Source organism: Narcine bancroftii, chromosome 14, assembly GCF_036971445.1.
Source record: "Narcine bancroftii isolate sNarBan1 chromosome 14, sNarBan1.hap1, whole genome shotgun sequence".
Taxonomy (NCBI): Eukaryota; Metazoa; Chordata; class Chondrichthyes; order Torpediniformes; family Narcinidae; genus Narcine; species Narcine bancroftii.
In genome coordinates this window covers 67100993-67118861 of record NC_091482.1, presented here as the reverse complement: position 1 = coordinate 67118861, position 17869 = coordinate 67100993, and the positions used below count along the sequence as shown (strand labels likewise).

General features: G+C 44.7%; 1 protein-coding gene across 13 annotated transcripts in view; it reads right to left on the bottom strand.

Annotated features, from left to right (window-relative positions):
- Window positions 1–17869, bottom strand: part of chd2 (chromodomain helicase DNA binding protein 2) — a 112393-nt gene that overhangs the window by 71707 nt on the left and 22817 nt on the right. For 7 of the 13 annotated variants that reach the window (XR_011349013.1, XR_011349012.1, XR_011349011.1 and 4 more), the window contains exons 3-8: window positions 17358–17580; window positions 12312–12398; window positions 9378–9442; window positions 4266–4439; window positions 2920–3057; window positions 2157–2290 (exon numbers count right to left, since the gene is read on the bottom strand). Coding sequence is in view for 10 of the 13 variants with exons in the window: in XM_069912168.1 (XP_069768269.1) it covers window positions 2157–2290; window positions 2920–3057; window positions 4266–4439; window positions 9378–9442; window positions 12312–12398; window positions 17358–17580 (821 nt within the window). In the remaining 3 variants the exon portion in view is untranslated. Of the gene's footprint in view, window positions 1–2156; window positions 2291–2919; window positions 3058–4265; window positions 4440–9377; window positions 9443–10150; window positions 10241–12311; window positions 12399–17357; window positions 17581–17869 lie in introns of those variants that run through there. The other 6 variants (XM_069912163.1, XM_069912169.1, XM_069912170.1 and 3 more) reach the window with 6 other exon arrangements.

The window sequence follows — 17869 nt, the reverse complement described above, 5'->3', positions numbered from 1 at the left end:
TCTGCTACCGACTGACACCTGTGTCAACACTGGCTATAAATGCAATAGACTGTCAACATCATCGAGGGAAGATGAGCATGGAGAGGGGATGTGTGAGTGGAGGAAGATTAAGGACAAGAGGCTTGGGCAGGGATACAAGTGGGAGTTCTTCTCAAAGTCCCCTGAATTTGCTCTGCTATTCAGTAAGGTCTTTGGCTGAGCCAAAGCTTCAGATGCATGCTTGTTCAATCTCTAAGACCCTCCCCTCCCCTTGAATCTGAAGGTCATCAACTCATTGCTTCTCATAACGGAAATGCTGATTGATTTGCTGAGTATTTCCTGTTTTTAATCTAATTCCTGTGATTCCTTTAATCTCAAAAAAAAACATTCAATCTCAGCTTCGAATATACTTGACGAGCAAGCATGCAGGTGCTGAAAATGGCAAAGATTTATAACTCACTGTTCAATGATTTCCCTCATCCCAAGTTCCGCTCCCCGGTGCAGGAAGAGGTTTTCAGCAGGGCTACCGCAACAATCCCTCCCAGAGTATCGGGCGGTGCCAAGGCTGAGAGCAAAGCAGGCGGGGGAGAGGGAGGCAAGGAGGAGGAGGGCCACTGGTGGAGAGAAATGAGGAGGTGGCTCACAGGGTAAGAAGGGTAGGATCCACATGGAAGAAAGGGAATGGTAGACAGGGCAAGGAGAACTAAACAAGTGCATTTCCTTTCTTCTTTGGCTTGGCTTCGCGGACAAAGATTTAGGGAGGGGGTAAAAAGTCCACGTCAGCTGCAGGCTCGTTGGTGGCTGACAAGTCCGATGCGGGACAGGCAGACACGGTTGCAGGGCAAAATTGGTTGGTTGGGGTTGGGTGTTGGGTTTTTCCTCCTTTGTCTTTTGTCAGTGAGGTGGGCTCTGCGGTCTTCTTCAAAGGAGGTTGCTGCCCGCCAAACTGTGAGGCGCCAAGATGCACAGTTTGAGGCGAGATCAGCCCACTGGCGGTGGTCAATGGGGCAGGCACCAAGAGATTTCTTTAGGCAGTCCTTGTACCTTTTCTTTGGTGCACCTCTGTCACGGTGGCCAGTGGAGAGCTCGCCATAGAACACGATCTTGGGAAGGCGATGGTCCTCCATTCTGGAGACGTGACCCACCCAGCACAGCTGGATCTTCAGCAGCGTGGACTCGATGCTGTCGACCTCTGCCATCTCGAGTATCTGCCTACATTTTACTCATACCTTGAAGGCCTCAGGGCCAAAATGTTCATGATTTATCTTTGCTATATAAAGGACACTGACTTGCTGAGTTTCTCCAGTTTTGTATTTTTATTTCACTCATGGTGCCTGCAGACTTTATGTTTACTTTTCCTTTCAGCCGAAGCTGTGATCCAGCGATCAGCAAATAAGAAATATAAACAGCACAAAGCTTCCTTTCAGAAAGATAAAGCAAAGGTGCTCAGTCAGCCTCTAATGCACAAACCAACAATTGATCTCCTTTCCGCTCCTGATTTATACATTTGTCCAGAGAAGTGGAAATTCGCCTTGGAAACCTACTGTTTGGTTTAATTCTAATTTTTAAATTGATTTGCTTGCAATATTAAAGTTAAATGCTACCATTATCATTACTTCAGTAAAACCCCTGCTGTCAGAGATCGACAATTATTTGATTAGTCTGTGACAGGGAGTGGGACCGAGTGGGAGGGCGGATCAGCTCATGATTAGAATTGCGGAGAAAACTCGATGGGCCGACTGGCCTACTTCTGCTCCGAGTGATCCAAAATTGAAGTAACCGGCAAAAATTCACAGAAAATAAATGGGTTAAAAAACGCTACACGCAATCTCAAGCAACGGGAAAATTCACTTATCTGGCAGCAACCATTTCCCAGTGGTTTTACTGTAATCTTGTTACTGTTTTCTGTGAACTTTTCCCATGGAACCAAACTGGCTCTGGTGCTTGACGACATTTTGTGAGCTGTCACGAAGGCATCCAAACTGTATCTTGGCACATGTGACTGAACAATGCAGTTAACTGATAAGATCCAAAGTTAAATTTTAAATTCTATTTGTCAGTTGGCCAGCCAGGTCCCGATCAAGTCATATGTATCAGGTCCACCAGCAGCAGGCTGGTCTTCAACAAGAACAAACACAGAATAAAAGTATTTGCCAAAGTCTCGGCTTTTGTCTCACCTCCTTTTTTCCCAACACGGGAGTCCATCACTTTCTCGATTGTTTCACTGTCATCGTTTTCCTCCAGTGCTGGCTCTCCTGCAACTTCGATGAGATCATCTGAATCAGTCTCAAAATCATCATCTTCTTTATAACTGCAAACACAATGACAGTTGCATTACACAGCCATCCTCCACTGCCCAGGAGCTGCACTCTGACCCTTTCCGCAGCTAATCAGGCAGGGCTTTCACTTCCCAGGAGCAGGCCAACACGTTTTAATAGAGCAACCTTTGGGAACTAATTGGATGGCATTAATATTGACTTCTCTGGTTTCTGTGAGACCACTCTCTTCTCCATCCCTCTGTCTTCTTTCCTCCAGCTCTCCTCCCCCTTCCATCTCCATGAACAGAGCCAACCCTCCTCCATTATCCACCTGTTACCCTGTTCAGGCCCCTCCCCCCACCAATTAATTCAGGCACCTGCCCACATTTGTTCATATCCCAATGAAGGGCTCAAGCCCGAAATGTTCGCCTTATCCTTGCTGTATAAAGTCCACTGTTTGATCTGCTGGGTTTTAATTTTTGCACCAATTGGCATTTGGAGGGGAACTGTTTAAATTTTTAAACTTTAGACATGCAGCACAGTTACGGGCCCTTTTGGCCCAATTACACCCAGCTATCCCACAACTGCCAGTATATTTTGAAGGGACATCCAAAAATAAATTCTGATGATATATCAGACCTGCATCAAGGTGACAGAATCAGCAAGTCAAGATTCCACTAACCTCACGTTTTTGGTCACACACTTGCGCGTTTGTCGCTTTGGAGTGTCTTCATCATCTTCGTCCTCATCAGAAGAGTCCCGCCTCCTCTTCGTTCCCCGTCGGGTGTTCTGCCTTTTGCCTCGGGCTTTGGGCATAGGTCTAGAAATATTCCAAGTCACGGATCAATGCTACATCAAGGCAGGAAGTTCCGCTGATGCAGTTTATCAGCGGCGAAGCTTTGGGGGCAACTGCCTCATCCCTGTCCACATGATCACCCTGAGCTGGAACAAACACAGGAGCATTCGGGTATCGCTGCCACTTGTCATTTGTGGAGTTCTTTTTTTGCCAAATAAAGAAAGGGTGAAGGAGGATGAGACGTGTGGAGATTGGGGCTGTGAGGTGGTGAAGGGAGTTTAACGGGGAGATGGGAAGCAGGTCAACGCCTCTACTTCCTCAGGAGTTTGCAGAAGTTTAGTACGACATTGGAAACCCCAGCAAATTTCTAGTTGTGTAGTGGAAAGTGTGCTGACCAGCTGCATCATGGTCTGGTATGGGGACACCAATACCCCAAGCGTAAAGCCCTGAAAAATGTAGTGGACACAACCCAGGACATCATGGGTAAGACCCTCCTCTCCATCGAGAACATCTACAAGGAACGCTGTCAAGGAAGAGCAGAGGCAATCATCGGAGACCCACACCACCCATGCTCTGTTCTCACTGCTGCCATCAGGAAAGAGATATGGGTTCCTTAAGACTCACACCACCCGGTTCAGGACAGCTGCTACATCTTCACCATCAGACTCCTCAAATACAATCCTTTAAGGATTCTTACTTTTGCACTTTATTGAATTCTTCTCTCTGTTTTGCACAGATTGTTTACATTTCTTTACCTGTTAACATATGTACATTGAGTGCAGTTATTTTTTGACCACCAATAAGTGGTCATTCTGCCATGCCCGCAGGAAAAGAATCTCAGGGTTGTATGTGATGTCATGTATGTACTGAGAAGAAATCTGAAATCTGAGAAGGGAATGGCTTCTGATAAATTAGTCATTAGATAGAAGGCCAAGCTCATGGCAAGTTTGTTACCTTCTACCTCATTCGAAACTTGTGTTCAAAATCCAAGTTCTCATGGTAACAATTTTAAATACAATTCTTTGATCTGACAAATGGAAACCATTAAAATGATGAACATTTGTGGTTTTAAGCTAGAGAAGGCAATCTGGCAACTCTGTAATGCAATGCTGAATTTTCCTAACTGCTATAAAAGCGAGGTGGTTTTGAGAAGTTTACATTGCAGTGACATATCGGTGCTCTTACAGCAAAAAACATGAAGAAAACCACCTCGTCTTTGCCCTGCTCCTCACCTTCTGGTCACAGGGCGACGGGCACGCACTTTCCTGACGGGCTCGCTATCTGCGCTGTCAGCCGCCTCCTCCTCATCCTCCTCCTCCTCATCATCCTCCTCTTCCTCCTCCTCTTCCTCTTCCTCATCATCTTCGTCCTCGTTCTCCTCCATCGCAGATTTTGTGGTTTTCCAACTGCCACACAAATGGAGAAGGGGAAGATGCTTAATTCAGAGTGAGATCAGATTGGTCCTTGACGAAAGGGTTCCTCTGCGCTTATCCCAGCAGGTGTGAGGGGGGGGGGGGGGGGGGGGGGGAGGGGGGAAGTTTGGTCAGCACAGCAACCCACTGTTTGCTTATTGTATTCAAGAGAAATATAATTGCATCATTGGTTTCACTGCCAGTGTGGCATCTGGACAAGGCAGTAAAGGAATAATGAAAGCTGATCAGCATCTGAAAGACACTTCCTTTTTTCCTGTTGTTGTCTTTCAGGTCTCTGCTGGTTATCAAGCACCCAGATACACTAATTCCATGTTATTTTCTCCTCATTCCTTCAAACCCAAACCAAGCACCCCCCCCCCCCCCCCCCACTACTCAAAGGACAGAGGGAGAAGGCTAGACAGTGGGGCTGAGTGGGAAAATGGATCAGCTCATGATTGAATTGCGGGACAGGCTCGATGGGGGAAAAAAAATGGCCCGAGCGGAACAGGGAGCAAGACACAGCGCCGCCCCCTCCCCCCCACTGATGGGTCCTATCAACTAATCTGACTTTGTACAGGCTTTGACTGGCCTGTTAAAGGAGCTGACAGTGTTTTATTCAAAATTCCGAGACCGCGGGGTTTGGACGCAAGGTGATGTGAGGGGCTGAGATGCTGGACCAGCACAGGACACCAGTAATGGGGTTAACGCCCCCTGCTGAGAAGGTGAAGCAAGGACAATGACCACTGTGGAAGGCCAGCGAGGAGCTCTGCGGGTGAAGAACATACAAAGGCGGTGAGCTGTTGGCAACATGTGAGCAGTGAATCCACACAGGCTACTGACAACTTGAGGTCAAAGGACTCACACCAGGCTGCAGGAGACTGGCTCACGAGGAACCAGGTATCGGAACTGGGATTCTAGAGGGTGCTGAGGGCAAAAGGGCTCCCAGAAGGCCTTAGGCACTGACTGTGCCAGAGGTTTGGATCTGGCCTCAGGTTACTGATGGTTTGAACTGAACTGGAAGCAGGCTGAGGGAGAACTGGAGGTGAATCCACATCAAATCGGTGACTCTGAGGCAATTCTCATTTGTTTCTCTTTCTCGGACTTGTAAGGGGCGCCGGGCAACCCTAATGGGGAATCTTTGTCTGCCTTGTAGGAGAATAAAGGCAATTTCATATCATGGCATTTCTTTTATTACAGAACAATAATTATTATCTGATCTGATGGGCTTATTTTTGCCCCTATGTCTTATGGTCTAACTGCACAAGAGAAGCAATTTACAGTGCCCAATTAACCTCCCACCCTGCTTGTCTTAGGGGTGTGGGAGAAAGTCCAGCACGAGATGGAAACCCATGTGGTCAAAGGAGAACATGAAACCTTCACACAGACAGCAACTAAGGTCAAAACCGAACTCAGGTTGCTGGAGACACATAGTTCTGCTTTCTGCGATTGGATGACAGTAACTGGTGGTGACTGACTGTGAGAGGTGCTGTGACCCTTGCTCCTTGTAAAATACTTTGGAAGAGGGAAGGATGTGATGTTGGAGGGGCTGCAGAGGGGGTTTTACCAGGACAATATCTGGGATGGACTGTTCCAGCGATGAGGAAAGAATGCTGAGGCTGGGTCTGTTTTCCATGGACCAGAGGTGGTTACAGGGACATTATTGAATTACACAAAATTCTAAGGGGGTGAAAGATAGGGTACATGATAGGAAATGATTCCCTGAATCAGCATAAAATAAAACTCAACCACATTAATTTAGATAAAAACACAATGCTGGAGAAACTCAGTAGGTTAAACAGAGTACTTGAGCGTAGAAGGCTGGTGGCGGGGGATTTGAAAGAGGTCTTTAAAATTTTGAAGGGGATAGACAGTAGATGTGGATTAACTTTTTCCGTTGAGGATAAGGAAGATTTAAACGAGAGGATGAGCTGGGAGTTAGGGCAAAAGTTTAGGTGCCAGGCACAACATTATTTTTTAAGAAAGATTTGAATAGATTTATGGGTGGAAAGGGTATGGAGGGTTATGGGCAGAGTGCAGGTCAGGAGGACTATGAGAGCGTAAGTGTTTCGGCACGGACAAGAAGGGCCGTGATGGTTATGCAGCAAAGGTAGATACATAGCCAACATTTTGGGCTTGAGCCCTTTGACAAGTATGAGCAAAACATAGAGGTGCCTGAATGAAAAAGACATGGATTTAGAGTGGGGGAAAGAGATTTGGATGGGATTTAAGGAGTCTTTTTACACTGGTATACACCGTCATTTGAGGTGTCTACTCAAACACAGGGGTCATCACGACGGGTCCTGTGCAAGAGCATGGGATGAATGCCGATGGGTTACAGTCATTGGCATGGACAGGATGGGCTGAATGGCTTGATTCCATGTTGTACGACGACTTTCTTTGCTGCCCCTCCCCAGCTTAAACCCCTCACTGCTGAGGGGATGAGTACACGTTGTGCATGCAAAACCATCTCTGACTCGGTGTGAGTCAGCTGTGAATTGGGTCAACTTTGGAAACCCTCCACTGGCTCCCAAGTCATGAGCTCAAAACTAATTCTTTCCTTCTGACATTTCGTAACATTCATCAATGCACATCTGCTGTATCACAATTTTTACAATTCATTCATGATATAATCTTAGCAGCCAAAATAATTCCTTTTAACCACCTCCTGATGGGAAGCTGCATTCTTCCAATATTTTCCCAGTTGCTCATTTTAATGTTGGATAATTGAGGGAAGTAATCAGACAGCAAATTTCCATAGTACATAACAGCACAGAAAACAGGCCATTCAGCTCTTCTAGTCTGTGCCAAACTATTATTCTGCCTTGTCCCACTGACCTCTACCCAGAACATAGCTCTCCATACCCCGCCCATCCATGTACCTGTCCAAATTCTTCTTAATGTTAAAAATGAGCCTCCATTCACCACCTCAGCTGGTTCCACACTCCCACCATTCTCTGTGGAAAAAGTTCCCCCAATGTTCCCCTTTCACCCTTAACCCACGTCCTCTGCTTTGTACCTCAACTACCCTCAGTGGAAAAAGCCTACTTGCATTTACTCTGTCTATACCCCTCATAATTTTGTATATCTCTATCAAATCTCCCCTCTTTGTTCTACACTCCAGGGACTTTGTTTAACCTTTCCTTGTAACTCAGTTCCTGAAGTCTGGACAACATCCCAGTAAATCTTCTCTGCACTCTTTCTATCTTATTGTTATCCTTCCTGTAGTTAGGTGACCAAAACTACATACAATACTCCAAATTTGTTCTCACCAATGTCTGATACAACTTTACCACAACATTCCAACTCTTATACTCAAGATTTTGCCTTACGAAGGCCAATATGCCAAAAGGTCTTTACAACTCTATCCATCTCTGATACCACTTTCACGGAATTGTGTATCTGTATTCCCAATCCCTCTGTTCTACTGAACGACCATTTATCGTGCATGTACTACCTAGGTTTGTCCTTCCAAAATACAACACCTAGCACTTTCCTGCATTAAACGCCATCTGCCATTTTTCCAGCTGATCCAGATTCCTCTGCAAGCTTTAAAAGCCTTTCTCGCTGTCCACAATGCCTTAAATCTTAGAGTCATCTTTTGCAGAGGCCAATGTACCATGAGGTTCTTACGAAGCAACATTTTCGTAGCCAACATTAATGACAGTAGTTTGTTTCATATTAATTCATTCAACTGCATTTCAATTCCCCAGCTGCTGTTAACACCACACGCCCATCTTATTCCATTGCTCGGGATTATAGTCCAATCACAGAATCACGGCACCATCATGGTCTCCAGAACAAAGATGGATAAAGTGATCTTCGCTTCACCTCCAATGGCCAACTCTCCATTCTACAGCCTTCAGCACCAAACAATGTCATAGGGAACCCCTTGCATTGTGTCAAGGACCAAGTGCATGCAGGTCAGCAAGGTGAACATTTCAGTAAAGCAAGGAGCTATAGAGAAGGTGGTTGTTGTGCTTTGCTTGGCGCCTGGGCCCACAAATGGTGAGGTGGACGCAAATATAAAGAGGAGAGGGGGCACTCAGCCAGACTGTTCTTGTGGTAGAAGGCGGGATATTTTGGGCAGTCTTGTTCCTCATCAGTTTACCCCTGCACTTGCCCTACAATTAATATAGAACGATTCCTTGAAAAGAAAGCACCTCCACCCCCCCTCCCCCCCAACAGAGTTAAAGAAGGAAGTCTGCAGATGCTAGGGAATTTGTAATGCATAGTAAGTGCTGGAGAAACCTGGAGCTCCATAGAAAGTAAAGGGTAACCAATGGGCCTGAGCCCTCCATCAACTTGAGCAGCATGGTTAGCGCTAATACAGGGCCAGCAACCATTACTGGGTTCGAATCCTGTGCTGTCTGCAAGGAGTTTGTACGTTCTCCCCGTGTCCATGCGGGTTTCCTCCGAAAACGTACGTGTGTTAGTAGGTTAATTGGTCACATGGGTGTAATTGAGCAGTATGGACTTGAAGACCCTGTTACTATACTGCATCTCCTCCAAGGGCTCCCGTTTCCTACCACCCTTCAAAAACATTCCGGGGGTTGTAAGTTAATTGGATGTAATAGGTTGGCACTGCCTCCTGGGCCTGCTACCGGTGCTGTATTTATGTCTAAATTTAAAAAGACAGACAGGCACCTCATTCAAAAGGTGAGGGGTGGGAAGGAAGAGGAGAGAAGGGGCAGGAGCACAGGCTAACAAGTATGAGGTCTTATGTAGGTACAGATGGGAGGGTAGAAGAGAACAAAAGCTGAGGAAGGTGGCTCTCTGATGGAAAGGAGTGGGGAGCTGAGGAAAGGAGGCAGAGGGTAGGGAGAGAGGGACACTGACAACACAAACCTATCGCATGGACAAAAAGACAGGATCATCTGTTACATACAGCATTAAATCGCAAATGGTCTACACAAACACGTCCCGAAGACTCACTTTGTGGCTCTCCTCCTTCCTCGCCGCATTGGGGTCTCATTCTCAGAGTTTTCACTGCTCTCCTGCTTTATTTAAAAAAAAAGATTTCTTGAATATTTCACTGTGATCTCTCTCCACATGGGTTCACAATCTCAATCGACCCAGGCCCAAGTAAACCCACCTTCTCAACTACACATGTATGATGAAAAGAACTGGAACAGTCTGATATTTTACAATGGTAACAGCAACTGTAATACAAGCAGTCCCTGTCCACAAATCACAGGGACTGAGAGCAGCCCTTCCTCTGCTCCCAGTCTCTCTGCCTTCTGCTCCACCAAAGATTTCCCCTCCCATCTCCCGCACTGCTCTTCGTAGCTGACGCTCATGTATACACAGAGCCATCTACGGACGTGATCCGGGAGCCAACACACTGACTGCAGTTCAGCCGCTCTGACTGGCATGGACCACAGGAATATGTGGACCTTGGGATGAGAGTGAACAATGAAAACAAAAGGAAAATCAAATCATAATAAAAGATAAAAATGGTGAGAACCCCGTCGATCTCCCCACCGAGGAATCAGGGCATGCAAATTTACTCCCCACTCAGCGGGATTCTTTTCCCTTCAAAAATTATTTAGCTACCATGTTAAAATTTAGCTGATACTACTTCTGTGGAATCCTCAGACTTCCATTGCTGTGGGGGAAAAGATACTTACAATCCAGCTAAGTTTTTAAACACAGTCTGGTTATGTCCCACTCACATTTCAATAGATTTTTAAAGAAATAAACTTTACCATTAGGCAACTCCCACACGGTTGGAAACAAACTCTTCAGCCATTGATTCAGGTAGATCAGGTGAGCATGAAATGTGCTGAGGTTTCAGAAAATTAATTAAGAATTCCCTCCGTTGAAGGGGAGACTGAAAAAGAACTAGATTTGTGGAGAACAGTAACCTGCATCACAGCCACTGCATTTCAAATGTAACTTGGAGACTCTGAAGTGCTTTAGAAGATCCTGAGAGATGCAAGAAGGCACTATGTAAATCTGTTAAAGACTGCAAGCATTAAACAATCTGTCTGCTGCTGAGATAAATTGCCCCTTCTTAGTAAAAGGTGTTAAAGTTATTGGTGTCCCATAAATTTCACAGCGAGGAAGAGCTTCAGAGTAGAACTGTATTACTAAGTATAACACGTCTCATTCCAAAGTTCACATTCCCTTTCTGTGGATATGTTCTATTAATAACAAGCAAACCTATGGCAAACAATACAAGGTATCACTTGCGTTAACATCTTGCACATTTTACTTTTGGCAAGAATTGAACAGGGTTGTTAGAGGTTGGGAGTAGCAGGAGGATTGTAATTGGAGGACAAACACAGAGAAACCTATCTTGTCGTGATCAAGGCATTGGGTTCAAATCCCACTCCAGTGATGTTGGTATTCCTAAGGGGCAATGAGAGGATCGTGATGATGTTGGAAACACAACCTTTCGGACAGGATGTCCAACCTAGGGTTGCTCACCCACTCAAGTCTAAGTACAACTGTCCCATTTGTAAAAAAAAAGGGAGGAGTCCTTTCTTATGTTCAGGTCTATACTTGTCCTCAAACATCACCACAAAATGTTTGGTTGTCATTGTTGGATGCTGCAAAGGGTAAATTTTGTGTTGTGTTTCCTACATTCTCATTGGTTGCATGTCACTGGCAGGAAAAGATTTTTGGACAACCAGAAGCTGCAGAAATTGCACGTCTGTTTTGGACATTAGCTTTGAAGGGCAAGCTTCCTTGGTAACAGAATAACTGGTTATCGTTCTACATTATATCAATTGAGAGGCCTATTACTGCAGCTAGCTGGAGTCAGTCAGAATCGTGACAGAGTCATAAAGTTATACAGCAATAGAAACAAGTGATGGCTGGTGTAGCAGTTGGTTCAACGCCAGCGATTGGGACCAGAGTTCATATCCCGCACTAACTATAAGGAGTTTGTATGTCCTCCCTGCATCTGTGTGGGTTTTCCCTGGGGGCACCGGTTTCCTCCTACCCTTTAAAACGTACCAGGGGCTTAGTTTAATTTGGGCAGTATGGACTCGTGGGCCGAAATGGCCTGTTATGCTGTATGTCTGTCTGTATGTATTTATGTATATCTAGGTCCTTTGGCTCAGAGTGGGCACTGACCATCAGCATTAATTTACGCCAATCCTACACTTTTTAAAAGTCATGGCACAGAACCAGGCCCTTCAGCACGCTCAAGCGGTGCTAAACATCAAGTGCCTATTTTTTCACAAACCCCTACCCTCACACATTTCATTCTTCACCTCTCCCGGATTCAATCACTCATCGGGACCAATTAACTAAGAAGACACACATTCTCGTGGGAGAACCTAGAGGTTTTGGGGGTGGGGGTGGAAAGAAATGACGTGGTCATGGGGAGAGCTTGCAAACTCCACAATGACAGGACCTGAGGCCTGAGTGAACTCTGGAACTGCGAGCCTGAGCCACCCTAATCATTTCCTCCTTGCCATCGCTTGGGTAAAGCACCCCAATTCCCACTGCTGACTGCTGTCCAATCTCCCTTTGAGACCAGCTGCAAGAGCACTCAGTCTCCTGCAGAACATGACCAGTTGGGTAAAAGGAGACAACGCAGCTCCCAGGGAACAAATAACTACTGAAAAAGCAAAATTGGAAATTAGATGGGTCAAGTATAAAATTAATTACCTGGGGAGTAATGAGGAAACTTGGTGCAAGTCAGTGGGTTGGATACTTCAGCACAAAACATTTATGACAGCATCCTGCATTATACTCTCCCTGACTTTATTTAAGGCAAAACACGAGACCATGGGAATGATTGAGATGGTTTCTGGGAGGAATGTTCATGTGCAGCGAGGGTATAGTTACAGGCTTCACTATCCATTTAATCTGGCGAGTCCCCAGTCTTAAATACTTATTTTCTCCGCTACTCACCTCTGCTCCAGCGTTAAGTCGAGTCGGTTCCTGTCTGCTGCGGTTTGACCTCCTAACCCCATAAACATCTGGATATTCTTCCCACATCTGCAATATAAACAGACCATCATAAGGCCTGCACCCTCCCACCATTTTAATTATACTAGAATTTAATTAACAAAATGCCAAAAACAGGTCTTAGTTTGACTATTATAGTAGACAAAAAAAAACATTATTTAAAGTAGGATTTTAAATGACTTTGATGAAGTCCTATTTAAGACTATTTCTAGCTTTGAAGTAAAACAGTTCTACCATGAACACAGAGGTGACAACAACTGTTGTACAAAATGATATGCTTCAGGGATCCAAATAACTTTAAATCCATAGAATGAGACAATGCTCTGATATTGCATTTACTGAATCAGCATGAATTGGCACAGAAAAAAATGAGAAGCTTTAACGCAGCATTCTAATCCCAGAACTTTGCAATGATCCTTCAGATGAGATGTACTTCATTTTCCTAACACAACCCAAATTTGATTGTTCGAGGCCTAATAAATGCAGTAAAAACACAGAAGGTTATACCCATCTTCATATCAGTGATGCTAAACTGGAGGAGTGGGGACTGTGTACACTGCAATACCTTTTTCTGCCTGTCACTAACTCTCCGAATTCCTAGTGACAGAACAGCTCTACAAAGGAAAAAGTCAATTGGGCATTGATCCATTCTGAGGACTATTTTGTGCTTTAAGACTTGGGTCCATTGAGGCAAAAGCGCTGACCCCCTTCCAGAACAAGGCAAAAGCCACTTCCTAATCTCTAACCAGTTTGGACCAAACCCTTCTCTCAAAGACTTCAAGTCTCAAATTTGCAGTAAGGACTGTGGCTTCAGCTTCACTTAATTGCACGAAGCAAGAAATTGGTTTTCAGGCCTTGCATGGAAATGGTTTGAAGATTTTTAAAAACTTGTTAATTTTATTCCACAATGGGGAAAAAAAACCATGACAACGTGCTAATCCTCCAGCAGCGATGGCAACTCAATGAGAAATAGATGCACATATCCAATTCATAGTTAGATGAAAACAAATTTGGATTACAACACTTTGCCTCTGGTTAGTGACTGCAAGGTAGGTCTCCGGTGAGACCACACTTGGAATACTGTGTTCAGTTCTGGTAACCTCATTATAGGAAGAATGTGGAAGCCAAGGAGAGGTTGCAGAGATTTACCAGGATGTTGCCTGGATTGAACGTCTTACGAGGCAAGGTTAGCAGAGCTGGGGCTTTTCTCTTTGGAATGCAGAAGGATGAGAGATTTAATGGAGGTCTACGAAATTATGAGAGGCATAGATAAGGTGGACGGCCAGCACCTGTTTCCCAAGGTAGGAACAACAAACACCAGAGGACACATGTACAAAGCTAAGGGAGGAAAGTTCAGGGAGACATTAGGGGTAAGTTGTTCCCCCCCCCCCCCCCACACAGAGAGTTGTGGGTGCCTGGAATGCTTTGCCTGGGCTGATGATGGAAGCTGAAACATTAGGGATTTAAGAGATTCTTACACAGGTACATGGTTGAAGGAAAAAATGAAGGGTTACAGAGTAGAGAGAGTTTAGTACTTTTTTTTTAGGGATATATGGGTTGGCTCAACACTGAAGGCCAAAGGGCCTGTACTGTAGTGTTCTATATTCTATGTAAAGGGGAAATCAATGCAAGTCTTCAAAACGTCACTGTGGACGGATCTGAGTGTTCTTCCTCGTGGAACAGCAAGAAGGTAGGAAGGGAATAATAAATAGCTGCTGGTCTTAGTGTCACAGTCCTGGCCCCTTTCTTTCAGTGATAAATTGGAAGCAATTCAGAGGAGGTCCATCGGGGTAAAAGAGCCTTCTTGTGAAGAAGGGGTTACTGGAGTTTTGATGAGCAAGAGGTGATATGATTGAAATAGATTTGGTTTTGACGGAACTGAATGAAGGAGGTCATAAAAGAGATGTTTCCCTTCATGAAAGAATTTGGAATAAATGTGGGGGTGTGGAAGTCTCAGAGAAAGGGCATCCACTCGAGAGATGAGGAGGAACGTACATCTTTACAGGACCACGAATATTTAAAATTCATTGTTCCCTGGGGTGTTGTAAATAAAATTTCAGGTTAATTGGGTGGCACGGGTTGAAATGGCCAGAACCCACTTCTAATACATTGTAAATCACAAAATAAATAATAAGATTCATGATCCTGCCCGGGAGTAACTTTGAAGTGGAGAGCAGCCATCTATTTACCTTCCTAATCATTCAATATGCTCGGTGGGGGGGGGGGGGTGCTAATTTTTTTTAGGGGCCGGAGCTCACCAAAAACGGCGACAAGGTGCAGGGGCGATGCTCTGCACCCCTGAATATACCGAGGATGAGACGGACATGCTTTTTATCTGCAGTGGGGTCGAAAGTTATGGAGAACAAGCAGCAAAGTGGAGATGAAGCCACAATCAGGACAGCCATGAACTTTCAAAGGGGATCTATGAGCTACTCTTTGCCATTTCTTATGAAATGACATCAGAGAATAAGGTGTATGCTGGGCACACAGCATTGAAGAGTCATGATAAGGGTAAATATTCACCAAGGATATAAATATCACCTTTTTTTGATTTGCAGGAAAAGATGTTATTTTACTCAGGAGCTGACCCATGTTTTGGACAACCTATCCATCCTCCATGATTCCCTCTCCATCTTCCAGCCTTACTAAAATCTGGGTTGCCAGGGATAATGAGTTTTCTAGCAGACAATCCCAGCAGAGGAACCTTAATTAAGGACTGATCATTTGCATGTGTATTGGTTCAGATAGCTGTTTTACTACATAACAAAGAAACACATAAATAAATAATTTATGTAAAGTGTAGCAACCTGCTAAGGTGGCAGAGAAATCGAGGTATAGGGATTTATTATTAGAGTAAAACCCCTGTTATCTGTAATTCAAGCAACCAGCAAAATAGAAATGGCAGAAAATAGGTAAAAAATGCAGGTTTAAAATTGGCACTCCTCATTGTTAGTTCACCAATCACATAACACGCACTATCAAGCAACCAGAAAATCCACTTATCCAGCATCTACCAATCCCCATAAGTGCCGGATACCAGGGGTTTTATTGTCATTCAATTACACCAGTACAAAATATATTGCAAATGTAACTTGAATAGTGAACTCAAGCTTTTATTAACATTTGTGTTCATGACAGACCAAACTCCATCCACAATCCAGAAAGATTCACCTATGGTTAACACTGCAAAATTATATTGTGCCTGGAGACGGCACGCAACATTCACCCCAACCAACCCTTTTTTGGTGAACACTGGATCACATTGTCTCCGATACTCCCATGCAGATCTCATCTAGTTGAGCTAAAGATTCGTGGCCAGTTTTTAAAAAAACACATTGGCATAAACTTACTGTATATGGTTTTGTCGACTATTTTTCAATATTAAACTTAAGGGGTCAGCTATCACATGGATACTTTTGACTGCGGTAAGTGCCTGCGTCATTCGCGGTGTCAGGAGTTCTGGGGGGTGGGTGGCTGAAACCAAGGCAGGAGGACAGAGTCGAGATGAGAGTCCATAGTTGAGGCATCGGGAGCTCGAGTTGGCGAGTGGCCAGGGCCAAAAAGAGGGAAAGTTCCTGACGTGACGTTTACATGGAAAATACCAGATCTTTGGCCAAAAATGAGGGGTGGGGGGGGTTGACTCTTAAACGAGCATATAAAGCAGATCATTTGTAATGCAAGAATCTGGACATACGATCAGAAGACATTCGGGCCGTAGAGGAATCACTTGTTCTGACCACTGCCAAATCATCCACACTTGTATATCAGGCAGAGTGGCTCGGAAAAGAAGGATGGAGATTTTGTCTGGTCAGAACCACCACTAATTCTACCAGCCAACCCTAAAGTGTGTAATTGAGATTTTTCTTTCTAAACTTGCCTGAGTCATCATCTCTCAGTATTTTTAGCAATAGAAGTGAATGGGATATTTTATTTTAATGCACAAGATATATTCATGCTTTCTGAGAACAACGGAGTCAAATTCCCGCAACACGTTCAAAGACTTCGGCTATGATCAGGAAAAGGTTGGCAGCTGGGGGAGCAAATAGATCTTGCAGGGAAAAGGTCAGGAGTGCAGCAGACAGGGGATTCAGTCCCCCCATGGCAACAAGAAGGGACAAGGGATTTGGAGGCACGGTAAATAAGGGATTGAGATCAATTCCCACCCCTTCCAAAAAAATATCGACATTGAGGGATTCAACACACTGAATTTTAGAGGGAGTGACTGCAGACACTGTGATTGAAGTTGAAAACACAATGCTGGAGAAACTTAGAGGAGTTCAAACGGTGTACTTTATAAGAGCAAAAGATAGATACTTAACCAACCTTCGGGGTTGACCCCTTCGAAGGCAAGGAGTGAAGAAAGAAGCATGGCTGTGGAAGTTGCTCCCGATCTGTAATCCCTGCCTCCTCTCAACCTTTATGACCACGTACTTACTCACTCAGACTCACTTCTCGCCTCTGCCGACATTTTGCTCGTACCTTGATGAAAGACTCAAGTCCAGAACATTGGTTCTCTGTCTTTATCTTTGTTCTATTAAGCATGCTGTTTGACCGGCTGAGTTTCTCCAGAATTGTAGAGGAAATCTCGAGCATGTTGCCCGTAGGTGACGCCCAGGACAATCAATGACCTGAAAACATCACTGCCTGACTCCACGAACCCTGCTTCAGCTGCTGAGTTGATGATTAAAATCTGATTTTCAAGACTTGCTTTGAACTCCCTCATGTCACAGTGATTAGTGCCATTTTCCACAAACTCTAAAGTAGCAGGCCTCAAGACCTAACCGTTCCCTGATGCATTTTTTAAAAGATGGCACAGGGTGAATTATTTATTGATGAAATTTGATAATTAGTCACATGCCACGTAGTCATAACAAATTCCATTTGGCAGTCCAAAGCAGAGGTTGTGAAATTCGGGGCAGTGCTTGCCTTGAGGCCTGATATCTGAACAGCGAGAAAGGAGATAACCTCCCGTTTATCTTTACTAATTACCTTTTTAACATCAGCTATCCTCTCCTTCTTACTCAAGGGCTTGTCCTTGTTCTCGGGGGCAGTCTGCTGGAACTTGGAGCTGGCTGATTCGCTTTCCGATTCCGACTGCGACTCCGAGGACTCCGAACTGCTGCAGTTGGACTCACATCCCTGCTCACTTTCAGACTGGCTGCCCGACTCCGAACCCGAGGCAGAGTGGTTGGATTCTTCAGAGGCTAAGTTGCTAATGGAGAGAAGGACACATTAGAAGTTGGAAGTTTCAGTGCTTGGCTGCAGTGTGACAGAAGTGAAGGACTTGGAAAAAGCAGAGTAATGCGTAAGAATTGTCCGTTCAACCCTTCGAGCCTGCTCTGCCATTCATACAATCATGGTGAATCATCTACTTCAAGACTATATTCCTGTTTTCTCCTTGTCCAAGAAAAAAATCTCAGCAACTTTAACTTGTGCAAGGAGCAAGTTTAGGGAACTATTTTCAGAAAATCCAAATGATTTAAGAAATGGAAAGTCTGATA